The sequence below is a fragment of the Chlamydotis macqueenii genome, chromosome 1 (assembly GCF_036417535.1).
Source record: "Chlamydotis macqueenii isolate bChlMac1 chromosome 1, bChlMac1.mat, whole genome shotgun sequence".
In the NCBI taxonomy this organism is placed as follows: domain Eukaryota; kingdom Metazoa; phylum Chordata; class Aves; order Otidiformes; family Otididae; genus Chlamydotis; species Chlamydotis macqueenii.
This window is the reverse complement of record NC_141556.1, coordinates 148,849,149-148,871,590: the sequence shown is the minus strand read 5'-3', so window position 1 is coordinate 148,871,590 and position 22,442 is coordinate 148,849,149. Positions and strand designations below refer to the sequence as shown.

The window sequence follows — 22,442 nt, the reverse complement described above, 5'->3', positions numbered from 1 at the left end:
AGTCAATTATTTAAAAAAAAAAAATCCTGAAGTATGCCTTCAGGCAGAATTTAATGAGAACAAAAAAGAAAAAGAAGAAAAATATGCAACTAGTAAACAAAGAGGAATTCATGCTTGAGGAGGCAAAAATGGTAAAACTTCACCCTGCAGTAATGGGAGTGGGAAGAGCTGGTATCAAAGGAGTTGGTGTGGTTCTTCATCCTTAGCCAACACGTGATCAGCTTGTCGGTCTGCCAAGCACTTGACATCACGTTTGTTGCTACCGGCTTCAAGGGTAATGCAGAACTGTAGGAGCATCATTTGTTTGTTTTCCCTTCTGGCTAGTATCAAATATTCTGACTGAAACTGGTACATAGGAAATTGTACAGTGTGCAAAGAAATTTATTCATATAATAGGGCATCTCAAATTTCCTGGAAGGGCTCAGAGTCCACCTATCTTATAGGGAACTGAATCTGTGAGGCACAGTATCTGCACACTAAAACTTAATTCCAGAGAAGTACGTTTAGCTCCTAACTACCGTACCACTTTTCTGCTTTTCAGTAAAGGATTGTTTAAAGATTTTTCTTTCTTTAACCTAGCAACAATGGTTTAAATACAATTGAAGACAGCGAGAAAGCTTTTCTCTCACTGAAATTTTTAAAAGACAGAAAAACATTTAGGACAGGTGTTGCAGAGCTGGAAATAATTTCAAATCTATAACGGACTTCAGTGAGGACAGGAACAAGGCATACCTTGTTCCAGTGAGGACAGGAACAGAGCACACACCAAAACATCCTGTTTCTCAACAGGATGATGTTTCTCAACAGTGACTATACACTATTGGGAAAGGGAGACAAGAAGCTTGTGAGGAATTAACCAGGTAGGTTGCAGCTGTCTAAAAAGAAGCAAAAGGGACTTGGAATGAACAAAGACTTTAATGAGGAATAACACTGGCAGCAGCTTTTATTGGTGTCTCCCCAATCGCCCAGAATCTTTCTGTTCATTAGAATTCATTATTAACCCTAATAAGACCACAAAAGAGGTGTCCTAAGCCTTCATTATTAGCAGTAAATGTTTCTCTCCTTTACAGGAGGAGAACTCCTCACTAATGAAAAACTTAAAATGGTACCCACTACCACGCAAAGCTAGTGGGAACGTCAAATAGCCTCTATCTCTTAGCTGCACTGCTTATTGACTGACAGCCATCAGGGAAACGAGAGCTACAAATGGCATCAGTCTCAGCCAGAAGTTGTTCAGTTGATGCTCTGGTCTCATTACAGGTACTCGGAAGATGGAATACAAGGGGAACAGCTGGCACGAGACCTGCTTTATCTGCTACCGCTGCCAGCAGCCTATTGGGACAAAGAGTTTCATCCCTAAGGACAATCAAAATTTTTGCATACCCTGCTATGAAAAGCAGTTCGCCATGCAGTGCGTCCAGTGCAAGAAGGTACTGCTCTTATTTTACTTACCTAAAGCCTAAGGGTCTGAAGTTCACCCCATTTTACATCCAAGTAGGTAGAATATCTTATTTTTCTATGTTTTAAAAGATTCAGAATCAACTGATACTAAGAATTATATAATTTCAGCTCCCATCCTGCATCAGGCACAACATTTACTACACTGAGAATCCTCTTACTCTAGGTTAAAGATCCCTTTGTATTGAATACATACAGAGAACATACCTAAGGAAAAAAAAAAAAAAAACATAAACACAAAAATCCCAGAACAAAATAAAAATTCTGCAGTGGAATAATCTCATTCCAGTATAAACCATCATATCTCATATACCCAAACTTTTCAAATGGAAGGAAGAGGAGCTAACACAGATCATTTTTTTAAATTATAAGGAAGTTCAAGATAGAGAGATAAGCTTTGCACAGAGCAAATGCTGTTCCTGCAATAAACACTAGTAAACTCAATACACTCAGGAGTATGATTTTTTGGGTTAAGGACCTTTTATTTGTGAATTTCCTAAATTCTATACACAGAAACTAATAAGAATTTTAGAATTCTTTCCTAAAAAGAACTATCTCATCACTTACAGAACTAATGAATCCCAGTTTCCTATGGATATAGGCACAGGCAGACAATCAAAACTACGGCTATATCCACAGTAAATTCCGTTTCCCACTGCCACTGTTTCCCCTTTGTCTCCCCTTGCCCCCTGCGTACTTCCAGCTACCGCTTGTGCCCACGCTACCCGGTCTTTCTTCCATGTGTGCTGCCTGCTTATCTGCCCTTCCAGTCAAGCAAAGCTGCAGTCTGGTCAGGCATACTAGCTGGCCAGAAACAACCGCATCCTACGCATCTACCAATTTTCTGAGGCTTCTAGGAGTTTCATATCTTTAAAACCCTGTCTAGTGTCCAATTTTAGCCACATTTAAAACAGGCTCAAAAATACTTGGGGAAGACATAGATGAATACACATATTAGGAAGCATGATCACATACAAGTCTGACTCGCAGAGAATCTCCCGTTAGTGAAGAAAGGAAGAAAAATTAAACTGTCCAATTTTACAGCCTTCTTAGGAATACTCAAAGGACGAAAAAAAGCTCAGTTCATCTAACATCAGGGGAGCTGTTTTTGTAGGCAATGACTTGTTATAAGAGGAAAAACCCCAGACAAAGTCTGAAGAAGTAGAAAGTAAAGACTTCAGCTGAAATTTGAAATAAGTCTTTCATAGAATTTTTTTTAATCATAGAATTTTTAAGGTTGGAAAAGACCTCCAAGATCATCAAGTCCAACCATCTTTGCCAAGGAAAAGAACAGGGAAGTTGAAACACATAAGGTAGTTCCTTCACCATGAAGAATAGGACAGGTGACGGAACAGAGATTAGAGGAATCCCAGCATACACATATGAAAAGCATCATACAAAGACTAGCTTTAAAAACAAAGAGGACAACTGAGAGTGAGATTATATAATACATGGAGAATAAAGTACTTTTAGTGTGGGGTTCCTTTGTATAAATTAGGAAATTGTAATAAATCACTTGCCTGATTTTCTCAAGGTCAAGTTCAGCCAAAATGATGATGGTGCTGCTGTTAAACCTTCTTTCCCTCCTCCCACCCACAAAAACCTCATCACTCTTTCTTTCTACCAAATTGATACACACTTGTCACCCTGAAGAAAGCACTTTCTCTTTTACTTCCCGTAAAACAGGCTATCACTACAGGAGGCGTTACTTACCGGGAGCAGCCGTGGCACAAGGAGTGCTTCGTTTGTACTGGATGCAAGAAGCAGCTGTCTGGACAACGCTTTACCTCCAGGGATGAGTTCGCATATTGCCTGAGCTGCTTCTGCAACCTCTACGCCAAAAAGTGTGCTGGATGCACAAACCCAATCAGTGGTAGGTCTCTCATGGCCAGTGCCTTTACATTTTGAGAGTTTCTTCCAATTAATTGCTTCTAATACTAAAAATGGGTCAATAATTCATTCCAAATACCTTGAGAGACTCAACACACTATACAATTCCAGATGCATTAAAATTACTTATGATGCCTTTCAAGTGCCTAACAAAAGGAAATGGATGAGGTCCTTAAATTGAAGTTTCCTCCTTTTCACCCGATTTGCATGGAACATGATGGACACACAGTAACAGAGCTACACATGTAGCAGGGTATGCATGTTCTGTATGTCATTCCACTTGCGTTCATTAGAGGGATCCCTGATCTCAGCACCCATAGTTCCTCCGCCAGCACAAAGTGTCTAACCGGCTTATACCTTGTGTGGTAGCACAGCACATTTCTTCCCTGATTTTTCAGGACAGCACCTGAGAAATCACAGGGCTTTTAGATACTGCTTGCCAGTAAAAAAGTACTTAAAAGAGCAACTGTATAGAGCTTTACTATGAAACGCTTAGCATAAATATGCAACCTCCTCTATGAAGTAATCAGCATTTAACAGCATGATCCACGCAGACCAAGACTGCAAATCTCAGTTACATCTGGACCATTTTCTCTCTTGTTATTGCCCTGCCCTTGTGCCTGCCCCTCAGTAACATACACTTGACTGCACAGCTCCCAGAAAATTCAGTGCTTAACAACACTGGTACTGTTTTCTGTTCATGTGAAAGAGGCATTTCTCTTCTGAATATTGCAGTCCTTTCTGTTAATGCTGTTTTTTCAAAATGTAGCTATGAAAGGCAAAACAAAACAAAAGCCCCTCTCATCAGGTAAGACACATGCCCAATTAAAGCTTTTCACTGACTTCCAGCTAGTCATTCTAATGCATCATATTCAAATTGCTTGTCATTTCTGAGGTTAAGCAAGAGATAATTTGTACTGAGAGACATTTGTCCCTTTTCTCCTGTACAACTTCAGTACTCCTTATGATAACCTCAGTCTCAAACTCCTGAATGCTTTTTGCAGTTTGTTAACCTACTTATTTTCTTGAGGCATCCCTTTCAATGCTATGAATCAAGCCACGATACAACTTGTCAGGCTTCTTTTTAATGATCTAAATGCATTTGTACAAAACAAAATTAATTTGCTCAGATGCATAAAACATTCTGTAAAAAAAACTATCAAGACTTCTGTTCAGGGGCAGTTGCTTTCCTTCTCTTCTGCTATACATCAGAGTGCTATCCCTTGAAAGTTTATTTCTGCCATCATTTATCACCAGTGATAACAGCCTTGTTCACTCACTTAGCTGAAAGCAATAGAACTATTTGAAGATGAAGATATTACTTGCTACGGAATAAGGGTGGCAAAATTACACAGCAACAAATAGATTTGTCACAATGGCATTTTTTTCACTACTGTATGTTGGAACTCTATAGCAATCCCTGAGGCGAGTCTGAAATAGCATCACTTGATGGCTAATGGGCTATTCTTTTCTTGTAACAGAATGCTTTTGGTTTCCAAACAGGACTCGGAGGAACCAAGTACATCTCCTTTGAAGAACGGCAGTGGCATAATGATTGCTTTAACTGTAAGAAGTGCTCTCTCTCATTAGTGGGTCGTGGCTTCCTCACAGAACGGGATGATATCCTTTGCCCTGAATGTGGGAAGGATATTTAAAGGTCAAAATAAGAGGTGGGGAGAAGGAAGGAAAGCTGTGCTTGCAATATATAGTCTGAAATACACAGATGTTCAGAACTAGCTTTGCCATGCTATGTTTCGCTGTACTATTAACACCACTTAACCTTCTTCTTCAAACTCTCCAAATCTGGAGGGAAAACAACTTCAAAATCTCTAGTAGCAGTGTTGGTGTTTAGGATTTCTACAGCTAACCAAAACTAATGCAAAACTTGAGATGTAAAACCATTGGGTGTTATTGACATAACATACTCTTTTTGTTTGTTGTTTTTTTTCTTCTCCTGCCACTAAGTATTCCAGTTATAAGCAAGTGATACAGTTCAAGGACTACAATGGCCACACATAGTACGTTCTTAGATGGATATTCAGGGTGAAACCCTCAGCCCACTGAAATCAATGGCAAACACCATTAAATTTCAATATGGCTGTAGTCTCACCTCAGTGTTCTTGAGCTATGTGACTAGTGTGTGCTGTCAAGTGTGTTGAAAGACTGCGAACGTAGAGGGTGTTTCAATGTACAAGGATTTGTGCCATGCCATAAAGAGATAATGATAAAAGAGTAGAAGTGGGAGTGCTTCATAACAGCTACATATTTTATTGCATGACTAGCTGATCATTGTGTGAAGTACAAGTTCTGATTGACAGTGTCAGTATTACAGTTAGTTGACATTACACTGCACATTGTATTTTTCAAAATAAAATGATTTAAAACAAAATTGTGATTGTGCTTTAATTGTATTTACATGTTAGATATTTACAAATAAAATGCTTTCACAGTCTGATGAAACACAAGGTAAGAGCCATACAAACAACCCTTTTTGCATCCAGTCATTATGAAACCACGGAGTTTAGACAATCCTCATACAGGCCCTGCTGACACAACATAGTCTTCTACTAGCTGAAATAACAGGGAAAATTACCAGCAAAACTGAAAAACTGTATGAAAATAACGAATTGACTGCAGCTGATAAAAATGCCTTTATAGGCTCTAAACTCAAGCTTGCTTGCTCTCAGCAAGCAAGGAGGTCAAGACAACTCAAACCACATTTAATCTTTGTGAAAGTTAGAAGTTTAACTTCTGGACTAAGGCAAGCTTTAATTTTGTTCTGTATTGCAATGCATACTACCCTTTGCTCTAGTATAATTTCTGCTACATGTTTGCTGCAAAGGCAACTGCCAGCAACAGCATACTGGCAGGACAATAAAATCAAGAGGAAACAATCCAAAAGAAGGTAACTCTCTTCTCAAAGCAAACTTCAAGAGATATGGCCATGTTATGCAATGTATGATCCTGGCACACCCTCCACACAGAATTCATTTTTATCCAGCAAAAGGAGGAAAGTAACATGTCACACTTCGACAGGAATCTTGAGATGTGGAAAGAAGAATTAGGAATATACTCGCTCTGTATGTAACTGGGTAGGGAAAGTTTGCTCCTCTTTTTGTACCAAGTGTAAAGTGCTCACAAGTCATTCCTCTCATTAATTTAACAAGCTACACAGATGCATCAGATCAGATTTGGTTTACTGTACACTATTTGAAGAATCTGACTTGGCTGACATTTTTTAAGCGCACACCACGCTAATCTGATCTCACTGAATGACTAAATTTTGTCCTGTGGTGACTTCATTCTGTGATGAAGGCTGTAGTGAAGAATAGCCATAAAAAACACTCCTCTATCCACACCTCCCAAAGGAGGGCAAGCACCTCACTTACTCTCTCTCCTCCGGGGTCTGGCAATCCCCCAGCACACTGCAGCTCTGCTCTAATACTTTGCTGAGAGAAAAAGGATTACTATTAGCTAAGGGGATAGTGGAAGGTTGCAAGAGGAGCATGGCTTGCATCTTGCTCCCTAAGCGCTAAAACAAATGGCAAAATGGTCCCGGCTTTGGGGAAAGGTAGGTGAAACACGACAAAGCTGGAAAGCGTACTGGCCTGAAAATAAGACTGTTACCATGCAATAGCAGCATCATGCTATTATCCCAGTACAGTTCTGCCTATCACTCCTTAACACATAACAACACATGTGCTCCTAGCAACTGAAACTACAACAAAATATAGACTCGACTCTAAACCACTGCCAAAAAACAATCCACAAAACAGAACTCCTACCAGACTGTTACACTAGTGCAAGGACCAGCACTTCACATGATACTAACTGCTGCTAAAACTCCAAAGTAGCTACTGAGCCTTTCACCTTCTAAGCTTTTTCTTAAGTTCTAATTGGATCAAGGCCACTGAAATACAACAGTATAAAACAAACAAGCTTAGTTACATCACAAAAACAAGTCAGCACTACTTTGTTTGCTTTTAATTGAATTTATTTAAATAGGATAAGGCTACTTAAAAGACAACTCTTTACATACAAAATGTACATTACGTTAAAGTTTGCTGTACTGAAGTACAAAAACTGCACAAGTGTTTAGTAAAAGGGAAACAGCACACAATATTTCAAAACACATACACTCCTACCATTTTACAGCATTCGAGAAGTGCCTTTTATGTCCTAACAGTAATGGAAAACTTCTGTCAGTAATGAATTAAGCTACAGTTTTTGGTTTCAATATTAACCAACGTTAAAAATGTAAACAAGCTTTCAGATCACTACTGACAGCTTCTTTTTGTGGGTTAACTAAGCGGATTCAGAGGTTTACTCTTTTTTTGGGGTTGTTTTACTAAGTCTGGGAGTGTTATTATTATTCACAATCCACATCTAAAATGGATCTAAATTCACTTCATCCTGAGCCACTGAGATGTAATAAAAATGTTTCCATAAACTTAACTGGATTTCTGCCTTGTAAGGCACTACAATAATCCAGATGAACATCAAGTTTTACAGAAAACCAACATCCACGTTAAATTATCAAAGGAAAGGAAAACAGGTCAGTTTTTAGAGTGTAATCACACATTCTAATGCTCTCAAGGTACTTCTTTGTCTTCCTATCCTTGTCCCTCTCCATCTGTTAGTACGTTGAGAAAGCACTTGCCTGCTTTCTACAAGTTTTCCCTACATTTTATAAGCATGATTGTAACCAGGAAAACAAGCAAATTTGCTACATCAGCACATTTTACATTTATGCATGTATAAAATATGCCTGTGTTTTTACGAGAACATGGCACTAATCCATTCACTACTTCCTCTCAATAATTCATATCAAACAGTCTAATAATATACTTCTATCTGTGCATTTCTTCTTCCATAAGTCAATAAGAGAAACTTCAATTTGAAGTAATGCTGTTAAATAGTTCATCTCTTATTTTCAACCTAACTTGCGCTGTAAATTCTACACTCCTGTTCTGTGCAACAAAAAGGAAAAAATTTTGTCTCAGACTACCTACTACCTTATCAGCATAATTGTCAGTTTTCTCATCTAAATGATTTATCTTTTTGAAGCTAAGAAGGCTCTTGGGATCACTCTGAATCTCAATAGCTATTTTAACTATTTAACCAGAAGTGAAAAGAAACTGAATTTTACTGAAACAAAAAATCCCATATATTTATATGTGTGAATCGTAAGGACATGCAGGAGATGAACTATAATAACTTTGAAAACTAAAAGAGGGGGGTTTAGTATATTGTGATATTACCACCTTTTTAAGAAGTAATTGAACTACTTGGTGTACAAGAGTAGATACTCTCAAGGTGACTGGTGATAATGACTCCAGCTTTACAACAGGGAACTTTTAAACTTGTTAAAACTTCACAGCAATCTAAATCCCTGTAAGGTTTAAAAAGAACTGTACTTAAACTGCTTAAATATGACTTATCTGTTTGAAAATATGGAAGTTAACATTTATGTTTCAAGCACCATTAGCTACTTCATGGCCATGTAACATGCTGGATTTTCTTCTTTGCTTCCGTAGGTTTTAGGTCATTCTAGAAAACAAGAAAATATGTTAAGTATTCTCAGATATACTGTGCAAGTAGAAGCTAGTAATTAACCTGCCATGTTCGAATCTAGTACCGACTACTGTTTTACTCAGCTACAAGCTACTACAGTAGCTTTCTATTGCCATCTTGTGGAGAAAGTTAAATATTACAGAACTTCGCTGGAGAAGATAAAAATAAAGTCAAAGAATTTAACTACCTGCAAATCATATACACCTTTTGTTTTTTCTTAATCCTACAATTAATTATGCAAAAATATCTTTCAATTATGTTGCTTAGAAATAGGTACATACTGGAGTTCCAAAACATACTTCTGAAGTTATTTCAGATTGCCCTCTTAAAATACTTGTCGAAATGATATTGTGTAAGAAAAAATAAACATATAATTAGGAAACCAATTTACTTTTGTCAAATAGTAAAAAGGTTAGAAAAAGAGCAGGAAAACTAAGTCTTCCTTCCCGTAAAAAAGTGAAATAATTGCCAAAGCCTCAGACAAGCTGATCTTTCAGGCCCTGTCCCCAAGAAACCAGAAAAAAAACAGGCAAAGCCAAAGTAAAACAACAGGAGATTGAAGTGTTGAAATAATTACCTTTCACCATACAAAATAAGAAAAAAAAATCTGATAAATTAGAGCTTTATCAGTCCACACAAGTAGAGCAAAGATAGGTATATGGCTTTCAGAACATTCTGCAACACATTGGTTTAGAGAACACAATCTACAGATCTCTCTTCTCCTTAAGAGCTTAAATAGTAGTTTATTCACAGCAATCTTGTGGATTGCAACCACTGAAAGGTTTAAGAGAATTAGACCCAAGGATCAGAGGGATAGCTCTGTGCTATTCAGCACAAGAACTTCCGTTTTTCTTGAAAGTCAAAGAACAGTCACTTGCTTGAAACTGTCATCACTGCCGTTACATCAAAAACACATCAGGCTTTACACTGTACAGCCATCTGCCAGGTATACTGATTCTTCCTGGCTGCACCACTTACTATTGAACACCACATTCTTTAATTTCCAACAGTAAAGTAACATCCATACAACGCACTTCCCTAACTTCAAACGTGTCTGATCAACATTAACCAAGGCATGACTGAACAGTGTTAACCTGAACAACATAAACTGTGGCTAAGGTAGAATGTCAAGTGCCAGAAGTCATAGGTTCCGAGTGTCAGTTACACAGTGTCACTTAAAAGTCTTCACCATTCCATCTACAAAACATTTAAATTAAAGCTGTGAGGTGTATACTAAACAAGTTTCAAGAGCTATGTAGGTTCAGATCTGACCAGTACTTAGAAGATTTCTAAATACTAAAATAAATTAGTGATCCCGGTAGCGGGAAACACATCTCTCCAGCATAAATTTGATCAGGGCCTCAGCCATGATTCTTGTAAAAGTTGCTAAAGCTGTCTTTCAGAATAGCCACGCGTACAGATGCTCATGTTTAACAAAAGTCTGATGGAACCAATTCATGCAGCAAGGATATTACCTGAATTTTTTTCATGGAAGGATTTAAATCAAAAAAAAGAAAAAAAAAAATTAATAGAAAGCATTTCATAAGGCAATACTGAGAAAACACAAGTTCGGTCTGGTATCCTAGGAAAACTTTAATCAAGGCACACCGTCTATCCAAAGCTCCCTCTGCAGTTCAACTGAGAACAGATACTTCTATTTCCTCCTCTGAAGCCCAGACTTACTCCAGATATTCCCATATTCCAGAGGAAATATGAAAATTCCTTCATTTGTATTATGAAGAAATACAACACAAACATAAGACTGATCCTTACTTCACGGCACGTTTTAAAGAGGAGATGTCTTATTGCTCCTTGGTCACTGACAAGCCCTTAAAGATTAATCACACCTTTTGAGAAAATAACTACTGCTCTACCTCAACTGGTAGCTACATTCAGCTCCATAACCTACACTTTTAAAGATACGGCCTCCTGAATTCACATATCCTACCTTAGCTCTTCTCTCATCACTTCAGATCATCAGCCTCATTCTGCCCCCATCTGTAGTGTAGTTCTCTTCTCTACAGACCATTTGTTTGCAGCTGACTCTAACCTGCAGAAAGATAACTATCTACCTTTACGGTTAACAGCTTAGTCATCAGTCTTCTACCTGAGAATAGCACCCTTCTGTTCAAGATCTTAGCATGCCTTTCTCATCATCTCATAGAAGCCCAGGTACCTGATCAAAATCACCATGGCTCAAAATGAGCATTCGACCTTTGGTCTCTCACTTCAGCTAGCATGGTTTGTTATTATGGCTTCTCATTCAGACCCACAATCTAGGCAGCTCTCCAGATTTTCACATCCAGTTCCTTCCTCTAGCTTGCCAATCACTATGTGAGATTTAAAACAGATGGCATTCTTCCTCTAACAATATATTCTACAGCTCTCAGCATCTCACTTCAGTTCCCATAACATCTCTTCCTTCACTTTGACAAATGAAAGCTTGTCCTACTCAACCATTCAAGTGTGATTGTTACAAATGTTGTAATTCCATTTTCTTCCTTCCTGTTACAGAAAACAGACCACTTGTCCCCTCCTTTTAAGGCTGTTCGTGTTGTTCTGTAATACCTGTTCTCTCTTTCAGACCTACCAGTAGGATTATTTTATGTTATATTTGACTGCTACCAGTACCACCTTAAGTATTACCTACTTACTCATTTTAAAATTACATACATGTTTTCTACAAAGCTGCATCTCTCACACAGAAGTTTCCCATGGAAAAGTACGAAGTACTTTATTTCTCTCCTCCTAGTCTTTTCCAAACCAGCTACTCTTTTGCCTGTTTCTAAATAAAGACTCTAATACTACTCCAAAATAAAATAATCCTGGAAACTCTTATAAGGGTCTGCCCTTGGCTCCTGCAAGTTCCAATTCAAAAAGCAGGAAAACAAGATACTGCACATACATACCGGCAAATCAGACTCCTCTTTTGGAATAGCTCTCTTTAACTTCACAACAGTAGTTCCTGCTACTGGTGACAAAGGGTACACCTTCAGACTAGACAACACACTGCTGTTAGTCTTTGAAATATTGTTCTGCTTAGCCTCACTATTCCTCATTCCCAGCTTAGCGTCCTCTGATAAACTGGAGGCTGAAATGTACGTTGATGCATTTGAAGGAACTGATAATCTTCTAACAGTGTTGGTGGTGCTTCCAGCTGGAGGAGGTTTTAGGCGATCAGCAGCTCCATTCTCTGTCTTCTTCACCTTTATGCTTGTACTTGTTGAATTGCCATCAAATACAATTAATGGCCGTTTCCTTAAACCTTCCCCCGTTGTGACACTGAAAATACAAATGGTAAAATTCTCAGAAACACAAGCTAGATGGTCCAAAAATAACATATCCAAGATGTGAGTAGTGAAATGAATTTAATCTTGCCTAAAGTAAAAATACATCCCAAAATACTAACCTTAAGCTCTTAGCTGCTCTGAACTTAGGCAACAGAAATTGCTTCCAAAACATAAAGAGGGGCAGAGAGTTGTGTGAGGAAGTGTTCCTCAAAGAGTTATGTGAGGAACTTTCTAAGCAGACAATTGCAGCTGTACAACCAAAGAATATATGCTTATACCACTGTAGCTATTCCAGAGTAACTAAAGAGATACCAACTGTTAAGTATTTCAAAAGGTGAGTATTTGAGAAAGCGTGTGCCATCTTACCTACAAGAACAGCATCTAATATTCTGAAGCTTCTAAACCTCCCGGTTCCACTCTTATTCAAAATCATAATGTTAAGATAGTCTAAAAGACTGTTGGACAAAGAATGCAAACATCAAGCAAAAAAAGCATACCTGTTTTTGAAAAAAGCTGTCTTTGAACAGGATTTAATGACTTAATGACTACTTCTTTTAAATTATTTTTGCCTTTAAGCCTATGTGTAGTCAGAGCCACCCAATTTAGTAACAACTGATTTATGAAAAACAAATACTATCAAGCTAATATCAAAACAGTAGTATCAGAAAGCATCCTGACTGACAAAAACCAAAGCACAAAGTTATCATAGCTCACTCTACAGGAGTTTAGAGTTTTAAAAAGCATTGCTCAAGAATAACAAAGAGAAAGTGTTTGGAAAGCATAGACTGAACAAATAAAAAAGCCAAGCCACCATCAAGTTATATAATATTCCTGCTTAGAAACTTCAGTTTTCAGTACACACTTACGCTTTAATCATCTCATATTAAACAGAGGAATAAAAGTTGAACTATAATGTTTTCAACAATGAAAGATATTCATTAAATTGTAATTAATGTATTTGACAATATTGATGTTGGGTATCTCAACAGACTTTAAGCTGCAAGCAGAGATTCTATTTGTTTGACTTGGAACAACATTAGATCAATAGCTGCTGATAAACCTCACGTACTAAGAAATTACACATCGCTTGCACAAATTTTGTCAAGATTTGGTGTTTCTTTAAAAAAAAATGAAAGGAGTCACAAGTTAAGAGCTCATAGAGCAAGAGAAAGTTCAGCTCTTATTCAGATTTCCTTCTACATTACTATCTGTTCACAATGACATATGTCACCGAAACAACAATAGTATTTAACACATCCATTAAATTAAGGAGTATAATTTCACTTGAAAAGCCTAAAAAGCTGACACACACTTCAAAAATAAAACACAATACTTTTTGCTCACTTTAGCTTTGTCCAAGAATTTATTCAATGCTCCTGACAAATAATACATTCCTCGGCAGCCTTTTTGGAAAGCTAGTTTACAAACCATGTGAAAGAAAACATTTTATACCTTTTTTCACCTTCCTTGAGATAAGAAGTCTGCTTTTTCTATGGAGATTTTTTTTTTAATTCAGCTTGCTGAGAGCTGCTAAGTCAGGAAATAACTGCAATTCTAGGAGGATTGTTATCTATTCTAAATTGAATTTTAGAACTGTAGCACTTGTACAAATTACCACATACTACAATACACACAACATTCCCAGAGAAACACTTTGGGAAAGTTCCAAAAGAAATTTGGATGCTGTACCATCAAAAACTGCCATATCTAATTTTTAGATACATGGCTCACAGAAGAGCACAGAACCTTGGGTGTGACAGTCACTTTCTTTTTATAAAGTACAGTCAGCTTAAAAGCTTCAGAGCAGGACTCATGTTAGCCAGCACTCTTCTGAGGGAGGACACTGACACTAGCTAACAGCTGAAAAGAACCATTTTGGGAGCATGTCACCTCCTGCACGACACTCTCTGTGAAACCTAGATCTAAATGCACTCTACATCTTAGAGGAATGTTCTAGCCACACTTTGGGGCAGGCTGGACCAAGGGCATGCTCTAATCCTGCTGTTTACTTTTTAGCACATGATAAAGAATACAAGATTTACTAGAGGAAGCAAAAGCTTCTCTCCATGAGCAATCTCAGTTTCCGCTGTTTCACATGATTACTCATGCAGTAAGGATGGCCTCTGAGCAACTCCTGATTTAATGAAATGCTCCCTTTCTTGTGTAGCTTAGCCTGGTACTTAAAGTAGCACCTTAAAATCAAAGAGAAGTGTAGGTTTTAGCTCCTGCTCCCTGATTATCCTAAATATTCACCTGTTACCTAAACAGGGAGGTGATCACCTCTTCTGTGAATGTCTGAAACTGGTCAGAAGTACCATGTTTTACACTGAACTCAACACTGCCTTAGCAGTTCTCAGAGGATGCCAAAGCAACCTCTCAGGTGAGTAAGGAGAAATTACGAGCTCTGCCAAGGCCACAACTCTGAGTATACACAGCCACAGTGCTGCTGGAGACAGAGTTTGCAGGTGAGCGTCTTCAGAGTCGATGGCACTTCAGAAACTACATAAGCATTTTGAGATTCATACCATCCTTTTTCTTCCAGCAGGAGAGATGTTCTTAAAGATCTACAAAATTAACTGTCCCTGAACACAAATACTTTCTGAAATGTTTAAAGGTGGATAGATTGCATTTGTTTTTATTTGGTAAGATTGTCTGTAAGCTTAAATATTCAGTAATAAGATGTATAAACCATCATCAGTGACCTCATATATTTGATTGTATTATGGAGTTATAACACGTTACTGCAGCTCAGCTGATATAAAACAAGTCTTTTAGGATATGTCATCAATCACCAGCAGTAAAACTAACTGTAATATTCAACACTGACTTTAAAATTTTAGTGTGTTTTTCCCTCCTATCTGTAACTACTAGAGGCACACAAACACACACTGAGCTGTGCTGATCAAGTCTCCAAGCCTCATATGAATTCCAACGCACATTGTAAAGCTGTGCTTTCCACAGAAGAACTCATCAGAGAGCTCCTGTTGTTCATACGACCAGTTTATCTGACTGCTAAAACAAATAAACAGGACGTTTAGTTCCCATCTCTGACTTGCACATAACTTACAGCCTCACAATACCTAGGAATTCTGCTTTGTTTTTAAAAACAAGAATGCCAAGTTCTACTTCCTCCTCTACACAATGGCATCGTACCAGTTCTGCTTTAGTGGTGTACACAACTATGAGGAAAAGTGTAATATTTTAACATCCAAAAAGATGAGTGAACTTCATTGATTCCTTCAGTGAATACATTAAAACTGAAGTCTTCTCTGTGCAACTTTACTTACAGAAAGTGCTGAAAGTCTATTTCTCCCATTTCTCTGGGAGTAGTAAAAATAGCAGTAAAAGATTAACTTTTCTAGACAGTATTTTGCCAGTATACTTGTTAAGTACAAAAGATGCAATACAAGCAAAACCAGTAACTGCTGAAAAATCTTAAAACTGTCTAATAACAGAGCAAAAGACTAAGCCAAACATGCTAGATATTACGTGCTAAGAGCAATGGGTAAAGCAAAGCAGACCAACAGATTAAACATATTACTTACTGCTTTCCCAGCAAATACTACACAGGTTTAACCATGACTGAATTTTACTGTACCAAAATAAGAGCACATAAACTTATTCTACATACAAACTCTGGATTAAGCCATTCTCTCATCTAAAAATTAACATTGCCTCCTTCTGTCAAAAACATCCAGTCTGCTATCTTTATTTCTTTGATTAAAAATTCTTTTGCACCTATTTCAGCACACCAACAGTTCCTTATCACTCAAACACTAACCTCATGCTTTCATCCTTAAGTTGCAAACAAACTGAAGTACTATAATCTTTTAAGCACATGAGAAAAAAAGAAAAAAAAAAAAAAACCAAAAAAACACCAAAACCTGAGATAACAAGACAACTCAACACCTTAGCCACTGCTAAAGATTTTTTAAAAAAAACAAACAAAACACTGAACAGAATTTGTTTAGCTCTTCCAGTTAGAAACTTCAGTAAAGCTAAACCAGATTCATGCTATCAACAAGCTCTAATACTGCAAAAGCATAATGTAAAGTTCCATCCACCCTTCCTTTAGCATTTACTGCTGAAGCTAAATCAGAATGCTGCCCATGCACATCACACGTCAAAGTCATAGTCTTGGGCAGGAGGAAGGTCGGGAGGGAAAGAGATTCAGTAAAATAAACTTCTGAGGAAGATTTTGCTTTCTGATCAAGTGCAAACAGAAAGGTTTTAAAAACAAGGCAAAACGTTTCTTTCAGAAAGCAGGTGTGAGTTTTGAACTGGACATACAAAACTGCTGCAGCATATACCCCTGACTCCAGAGTAGAGCAACTCTGTCCAGGCAGCAAGCATAATTAAACATGCTTTTGGTACTTTTCTTAAACACTGTAAATACAACAATTACTTAACAATTATAAGGTGAACAAAAAATACTTACTTTTCCTTCATTATAAAGTATTTTGAAATGTACCAATAACCCAGTATCGATACAGGCTAGGGGATGAAGTGATTGAGAGCAGCCCTGCAGAGAAGGACTTTGGAGTACTGGTGGATGAAAAGCTGGACATGAGCTGACAATGCACGCTTGCAGCCCAGAAAGCCAATTGTATCCTGGGCTGCATCAGAAGCAGCGTGGTCAGCAGGACGAGGGAGGTGATTCTCCTCCTCCACTCTTGTGAGACCCCACCTGGAGTACTGCATCCAGCTCTGGAGCCCCCAGCACAGTACAGACACGGGCCTGTTGGAGAGGGTCCAGAGGAGGGCCATGAAGATGACCAGATGGCTGGAGCACCTCTCCTATGAGGACAGGCTGAGAGAGTTGGGGCTGTTCAGCCTGAAGGCTGAAGGCTCTGGGGAGACCTGGTACTGGCCTACCAGTACCTCAACGGGGGCTTGTGAGAAAGATGGAGACAGACTTTTTAGTAGGGCCTGTAGTTATAAGACATGGGGTAATGGTTTTAAACTAAAAGAGAGTAGATTCAGACTAGACATAAGGAAGAAATTTTTTACAATGAGGGTGGTGGAACACAGGCACAGGTTGCCCAGAGAGGTGGTGGATGCCCCATCCCTGGAAGCATTCAAGGCCAGGTTGGACGGGGCTCTGAGCAACCTGATCTGGTTGGAGATGTCCCTGCTCCTTGCAAGGGGGTTGGACTAGATGACCTTTAAAGGTCCCTTCCAACCCTAACCATTCTATGATTCTATGAAAAGAAGCACTATAAGCTACATACCATTAATAACATTTGGATGTCAAAAAAAATATTATCTTCTCCTTTTTCCTATTATTGCAGTAGTAGAATCTAACAGTTCTGACACAGGAGACCTGACATGGCATTCTCCGTAAACTGTAACAACATCCAAAAGCTGTACAAGTTTCATTAATTAGGCAACCAAAGATTAAACTAAATGCATTGTCCTAAATTCTCCAAACCTAGCCCAATAAAAGCTATATTACCTTTTATGCTCACTTTTCAACTCATTTTGCTGCCTTTTCTTTTCCATCATTTTCCCCCATCTACTTTTTGGTAAGTCACGCTGAGGCAGGGGAATGGCATGTTGAATATAGAGATCAGTGAGATCATCTTTGTCCATCTTTACATCATTTTCAACTAGTATATTTTTCTGTGGGGAACAGAAAGCAAAAGTTGTTATTACTATGACAAATTCCAAGCATAGGCATCTTAGTGGTATAATTTCTTTTCTTCCCAAAGTCACTTTAAGGTAGCGTATTGGGCATGAATGCCAGGGTTTCAGAAGTGAGGAGGCTGCAGGGGTGCCTGGTGTGGAAAGGCTACGAGCTGCCCTGTGCCAGCGAAAGCCTAGTCTCCTGCCTTCCTACTGTCAACTTCCCTTGTTTACCATGTAGATTACACTTGATCAATTCCTTCAGTGAGGCAATGGGAAATGCAGGACATTTGGGTCAGTGCAAAATGGTTTCTTTTTCCACTACCTGCAAGTGCATCTCTTCACATATCTTCTCCTGTGCCTCTTCCTGTGCAACCTTTTATGTCTCCTGTCCCTGGTGGCTGCCACTCTTTGTTAACTGCTTTTGAGCACAGGTGCCATGAGCGCCTCTGCTTGAAATTTTGGGGTGTGATGGGCTGTTTTCATCAGCTTCAGAAACAGCTGGATTCAGCTTCAAGCAGTACTGGGCAGTTCATAACCTTTGCCCACATAGGTCAACCCTGCACCCTCTCACTATCCAAAATCCTGCAATTTTCCCTAATAAAAATAACAGCCAAAAAAGGAAAAAGTTATGATAGACATACTATTGATGACTGATATTTTCACGCACTCTTACACACACTTCCCTGAATCCAGCTACAATACCAGAGCTCTTCTTCACACTTCAAAAAAAAAAAAAAAAAAAGGGCAACTAGAACTTAACACAGTTCAAACTCACAGATGTAGAGCCGTGCTTCCTTCCTCAGTTCCCAAAGAATAAGTTGCGAAAGGAGATTTCAGTTTTCTTTCTAATCATGTATAGGGTTGTGAAAATTAAATGTCTTGGTACTTCCTGCCAAATTTATTAAAAGACAAGATGCTCCACTAAGTTCATACAAACTAGAGGTCACTAAAGGTAGGTCATGTCTCTGGCACTACTGATTTCAGCAACACTTCATTACTTCTGATGTGAGCCTAAAACCTGTACATTTTTGTCCACATAAACTATGTGCACAAGAGCACACAAAAATTCAACGAGCTCATACAAAAACCTAAAACTTTGATTACTACTGTTTCATGCACTTAAAACTTTCAGGCAAGGCAGTAACACGTAATTCCAAATCACATAAACTGAAGGTTCATATGGTCCAAAACTCTTAATAACTCACTTTCAAACTCAAATGTTTTCAATTATGCCTACTTAAGGATTAGCTTGACTGACTATGTAGGATGCATTTCCTTAACTCACCGAGTATGAATGTGGCAGCTCTAAGAGAGTAAAGACCATCTTTCCCCAGATAATTTTACTGTGCGCAGACACTTTCTCACAGACGTGCTGATCTGGGTAAATTATTTTGGGGTAGCAGCAGTATTTGACTACAGCCTCTTTGCAAACACAGAGACAACTCTCACCCTACAGACCTCCTCTCAGCAAGTATCTAGCTCACAGAGTATCGACCTGGGTTTTGTTTGGGTTTGTTGTTCGTCTTTCTTTTTTTTTTTTTGCCCCTGAACGCTTCTTGCCTACCCGTTAAGGGGGGTAACAAGAGTGGAAACCGCAGGCGGACTGGGAGAAAACCTCCGGTATATGAGATGGGAGGCAGGTAGGAGTTTCCCTCCGGAGTAAAGCGGAGAAACAAACGGGGTGAGTCTAACGCGATGGGGGGACAGGACGAGAAGCAGGCCCGCAGGCCCAGGGGGCCTCCCCTCCCTCCGGGCGGGGCAGGAGCCGCACCCTCCCCCGCCACCCCGTCTCAGGGGCCGCCGCTGCGGGACCGGCTCGCAGCCCGGCGGGGCCCGGCCGCACCTGCTCCAAGGTGAGCCGCAGGAACTCCTCCGACAGCAGCTCCGGGTGCAGCAGCAGCTCCGACTCCGGGCGCCCTGACCGCCGCTCCTCCCTGCCGCCGCCCACCCGACCCCTTCCCTGCGCCGCCATCTTCTTCCCCCGGCGACCCCTTTCCGGCCTCCCACAAGGCCGCACGGAGAGCGGGAAGTGACGTGACCGGCCGGGAGCCGCTTTCCCGGTGTTCCGGTCGGTGACTGCGTGCAGCCGTGGGCCGTCACAAACGGAGGGGCCGGGAGCGGGGCTTCCCGAAAAGCCGCGCCGCGCCCAAGAGCGCCTCGGCGTCACGCTCGGGAGCGGGGGGCGGCCTTTGACGTGCGCGGCCCGGCTCGGGGCCGGGGACCGCGGGGGGTGGGCCTGCCCGGAGGGGGCTCGGCGGGCGGGTCGGGAGGAGTTTGGCAGGAAGACATTTTTTTACAGTGAGGGTGGTGGAACAGTGGCACAGGTTGCCCAGAGAGGTGGTGGATGCCCCATCCCTGGAAACATTCAAGGCCAGGTTGGACGGGGCTCTGAGCAACCTGATCTGGTTGGAGATGTCCCTGCTCCTTGCAGGGGGGTTGGACTAGATGGCCTTTAAAGCTCCCTTCCAACCCAAACCATTCTGTGATTCTGTGAGCTTTGCCTGTTAACGCTTCTTCATCTGCAGGAACAAAAGCCAAACAGCCGCCTGCCCATTTGAGTTGGTAACCTGCTCACACGTTTAAAAGCAGAATAGGGAATTGCAAATAATTACATCAGTAAATTAACCGTGTTGTCATCACAGCATAAAGTTGCAATGTAATTTGCAGTAGTTGATGGATTTTACAGAATTAAGAGGTGCAGCCAACAGGTAATGTAACACGGGTAACGCAACAGAAGTACCTACACGTGCAACACGGCCTGGAGAAGACGAGGCTCCGGGGAGACCTGATAGCAGCCTTCCAGTACCTCAAGGGGGCTTATAGGAAAATTGGGAGGGAGTTTTGACAGGGGCATGTAGTGATAGGACAAGGGGTAATGGGTTTAAGCTAGAAAAGGGTAGGTTTAAATTGGGTATAAGGCAGAAATTCTTCACTATGAGGTTGGTGAGGCGCTGGAACAGGTTTCCCATGGAAGCTGTGGGTGCCTCGTCCCTGGAAGTGTCCCAGGCCAGGCTGGACGGGGCTTTGAGACCTGGGCTAGTGGAAAGTGTCCCAGTCCATGGCAGGGGAGTTGGAACTAAGTGATCTTTAAGGCCCCTTCCAACCCAAACTCTACCATGATTCCATGAATATATACGCATATATACGACTATGTAGGTAACATTATTGCTTTCTATATGCAGCGCTTCCAGTAATACAAATTCAAATTCTGAATATTTAAAAATCGCTTACACATACAAGTGAGCAACGCAATAACATTCATTGACAGCGTTTCACGTGGCGTCCTCGAAGCTGCCTCCTCCCAGCCCGTCCACGTCTACCCTTATTCTTTGATTTTGCTCAGGAAAAAAAAAAAAACACCTGCTTTTTTCCATCCACGTTTGTCCTTTGTACGCCAGCCTTGGACCTGGTCTGTCCCTGCTGTGGCTTAACTACAGCATTTTGGCAATAGTGACGGCGTCACGAGTGACGTGTGCCGTGTGCCGTGCCCACTGTCGGGGCTGCGCTCCCGAAGTCCGAAGCAGCCGCCGCCCCCACCCGTTGGCGCCGGGACGGCGGCCGTCCCTCCCTCACCTGACCGGAAGGGCTCCGGCCCCTTTCCCTTCGTCACCCCTTTCCTTCCGGGAAGCGGTGACGCTGCGCGGGGCGGGGCTTGTGCCACGCCGGAAGCGGTGCGTTCCGTCCCGCCCGGTCCGGTTCCGTCCCGCCCGCCGCCAGGCCTGGGCGCTGACAGCGCGGCCTGAGGCGGTGCCCGGCCGCCGGCACAGCGCCGCAAGGCCTCGCAAGCGGCGGGCCCAGCTCCCGGTGTGGCGGCGCCTGGCGCTGGCAGGTGCAGGGGGAGGGCGAGCGAGCGGGAGGCGGGGGGGAGGCTCCGGCACCTGCTGGGGCGGGGGCCGGGGGACCGGTGGCTGCCGGGCCTGGTCGGGCTGCGGGCGTGTGAGGGGACGGGGGTGGAGTGAGCGGCGGGCAGGGTGCGGGCGCGGCCGGGGTGAAGCGCGTCTCCGTTCTCCCAGGGGGTGAGGGGGGGCGGGCTGGGGCGGGAGTGGGCCAGCGCCTCGGGCCGGTGGAGTCACGTCCGAAGGCTCGTTAGGGCTTGCAGGCAGCTGATTGCAGGGGGTGCGGGGGGGCTGTGCGTGAGGGAGCGGCGGGAGATGAGGTGGGCAGGTAGGGCGCTGGCTTGCGGGGCGGCAGCGCACAAAATGTAAATGCAAAGCGAGGTATTGCTTACCGACGGTGAGGGAGAGCTCTTTACACCTTTTGCCGGAAATGAGTGCGTGCAGGGGCGTTAGTGCTCTTTAGCAGACTGATCATTTACTTGCCTATTGATTCATTCATTTATTTATTTATTTTTGGCAGCAGACGTCCTCGTTATCTTGTTTTCCAGAGTTCTGAGCATCTAAAAAGTAGCGTACTGACTTCTGTTTGTAACTCTGGGGTGGCCCCTTGCGCTTTAAAGGAACGGTGTGTTCTGCAGAACCTGTTCCTTTGCAGTGTGCATAGGCACCTAAGCTCTTACAAATTAGAACAAAATACATATTAAAAAAATCCCATGCAGATTATGTGCGTTGACATTGGTTCTTCTTAAAAGCTTTCTTTACACCG

At 41.3% G+C, this 22,442-nt stretch overlaps 3 protein-coding genes across 6 annotated transcripts in view; 2 read left to right on the top strand and 1 right to left on the bottom strand.

Moving 5' to 3' along the window:
- Window positions 1-5,737, top strand: part of FHL2 (four and a half LIM domains 2) — a 44,594-nt gene extending 38,857 nt beyond the window's left edge. For all 4 annotated transcript variants that reach the window (XM_086769672.1, XM_086769685.1, XM_086769677.1 and 1 more), the window contains exons 4-6: window positions 1,261-1,430; window positions 3,145-3,331; window positions 4,852-5,737. In XM_086769672.1, coding sequence (XP_086625798.1) covers window positions 1,261-1,430; window positions 3,145-3,331; window positions 4,852-5,003 — 509 coding nt within the window. In that variant the 3' untranslated portion in view covers window positions 5,004-5,737. The remainder of the gene's footprint in view (window positions 1-1,260; window positions 1,431-3,144; window positions 3,332-4,851) is intronic.
- A 1,583-nt stretch (window positions 5,738-7,320) lies between these two features.
- On the bottom strand, window positions 7,321-19,876 carry TSLIG2 (tRNA splicing ligase complex subunit 2). Its single transcript, XM_086769697.1, has 4 exons — window positions 19,684-19,876; window positions 17,668-17,834; window positions 11,832-12,204; window positions 7,321-8,898 (listed from the first exon to the last, which is right to left on the bottom strand). The coding sequence occupies exons 1-4, from the start codon at window positions 19,810-19,812 to the stop codon at window positions 8,842-8,844; spliced, it is 726 nt and encodes a 241-aa protein (XP_086625823.1). The 5' UTR covers window positions 19,813-19,876; the 3' UTR covers window positions 7,321-8,841.
- A 1,672-nt stretch (window positions 19,877-21,548) lies between these two features.
- Window positions 21,549-22,442, top strand: part of TGFBRAP1 (transforming growth factor beta receptor associated protein 1) — a 38,050-nt gene continuing 37,156 nt past the window's right edge. Inside the window, exon 1 of the mRNA XM_086769658.1 lies at window positions 21,549-21,669. The gene's annotated coding sequence lies outside the window, so the exon portion shown is untranslated. The remainder of the gene's footprint in view (window positions 21,670-22,442) is intronic.

Excerpts from the sequence above, each read along its gene's own strand:
- TSLIG2 (XM_086769697.1), bottom strand. The coding sequence starts at position 19,812 with ATGGCGGCGCAGGGAAGGGGTCGGGTGGGCGGCGGCAGGGAGGAGCGG. Across the intron at positions 17,835-19,683 it reads TGCGGCTCACCTTGGAGCAG|AAAAATATACTAGTTGAAAA; the intron begins GTGCGGCCGGGC and ends TGTTCCCCACAG. Across the intron at positions 8,899-11,831 it reads AAGAGGAGTCTGATTTGCCG|AATGACCTAAAACCTACGGA; the intron begins GTATGTATGTGC and ends CTTGTTTTCTAG.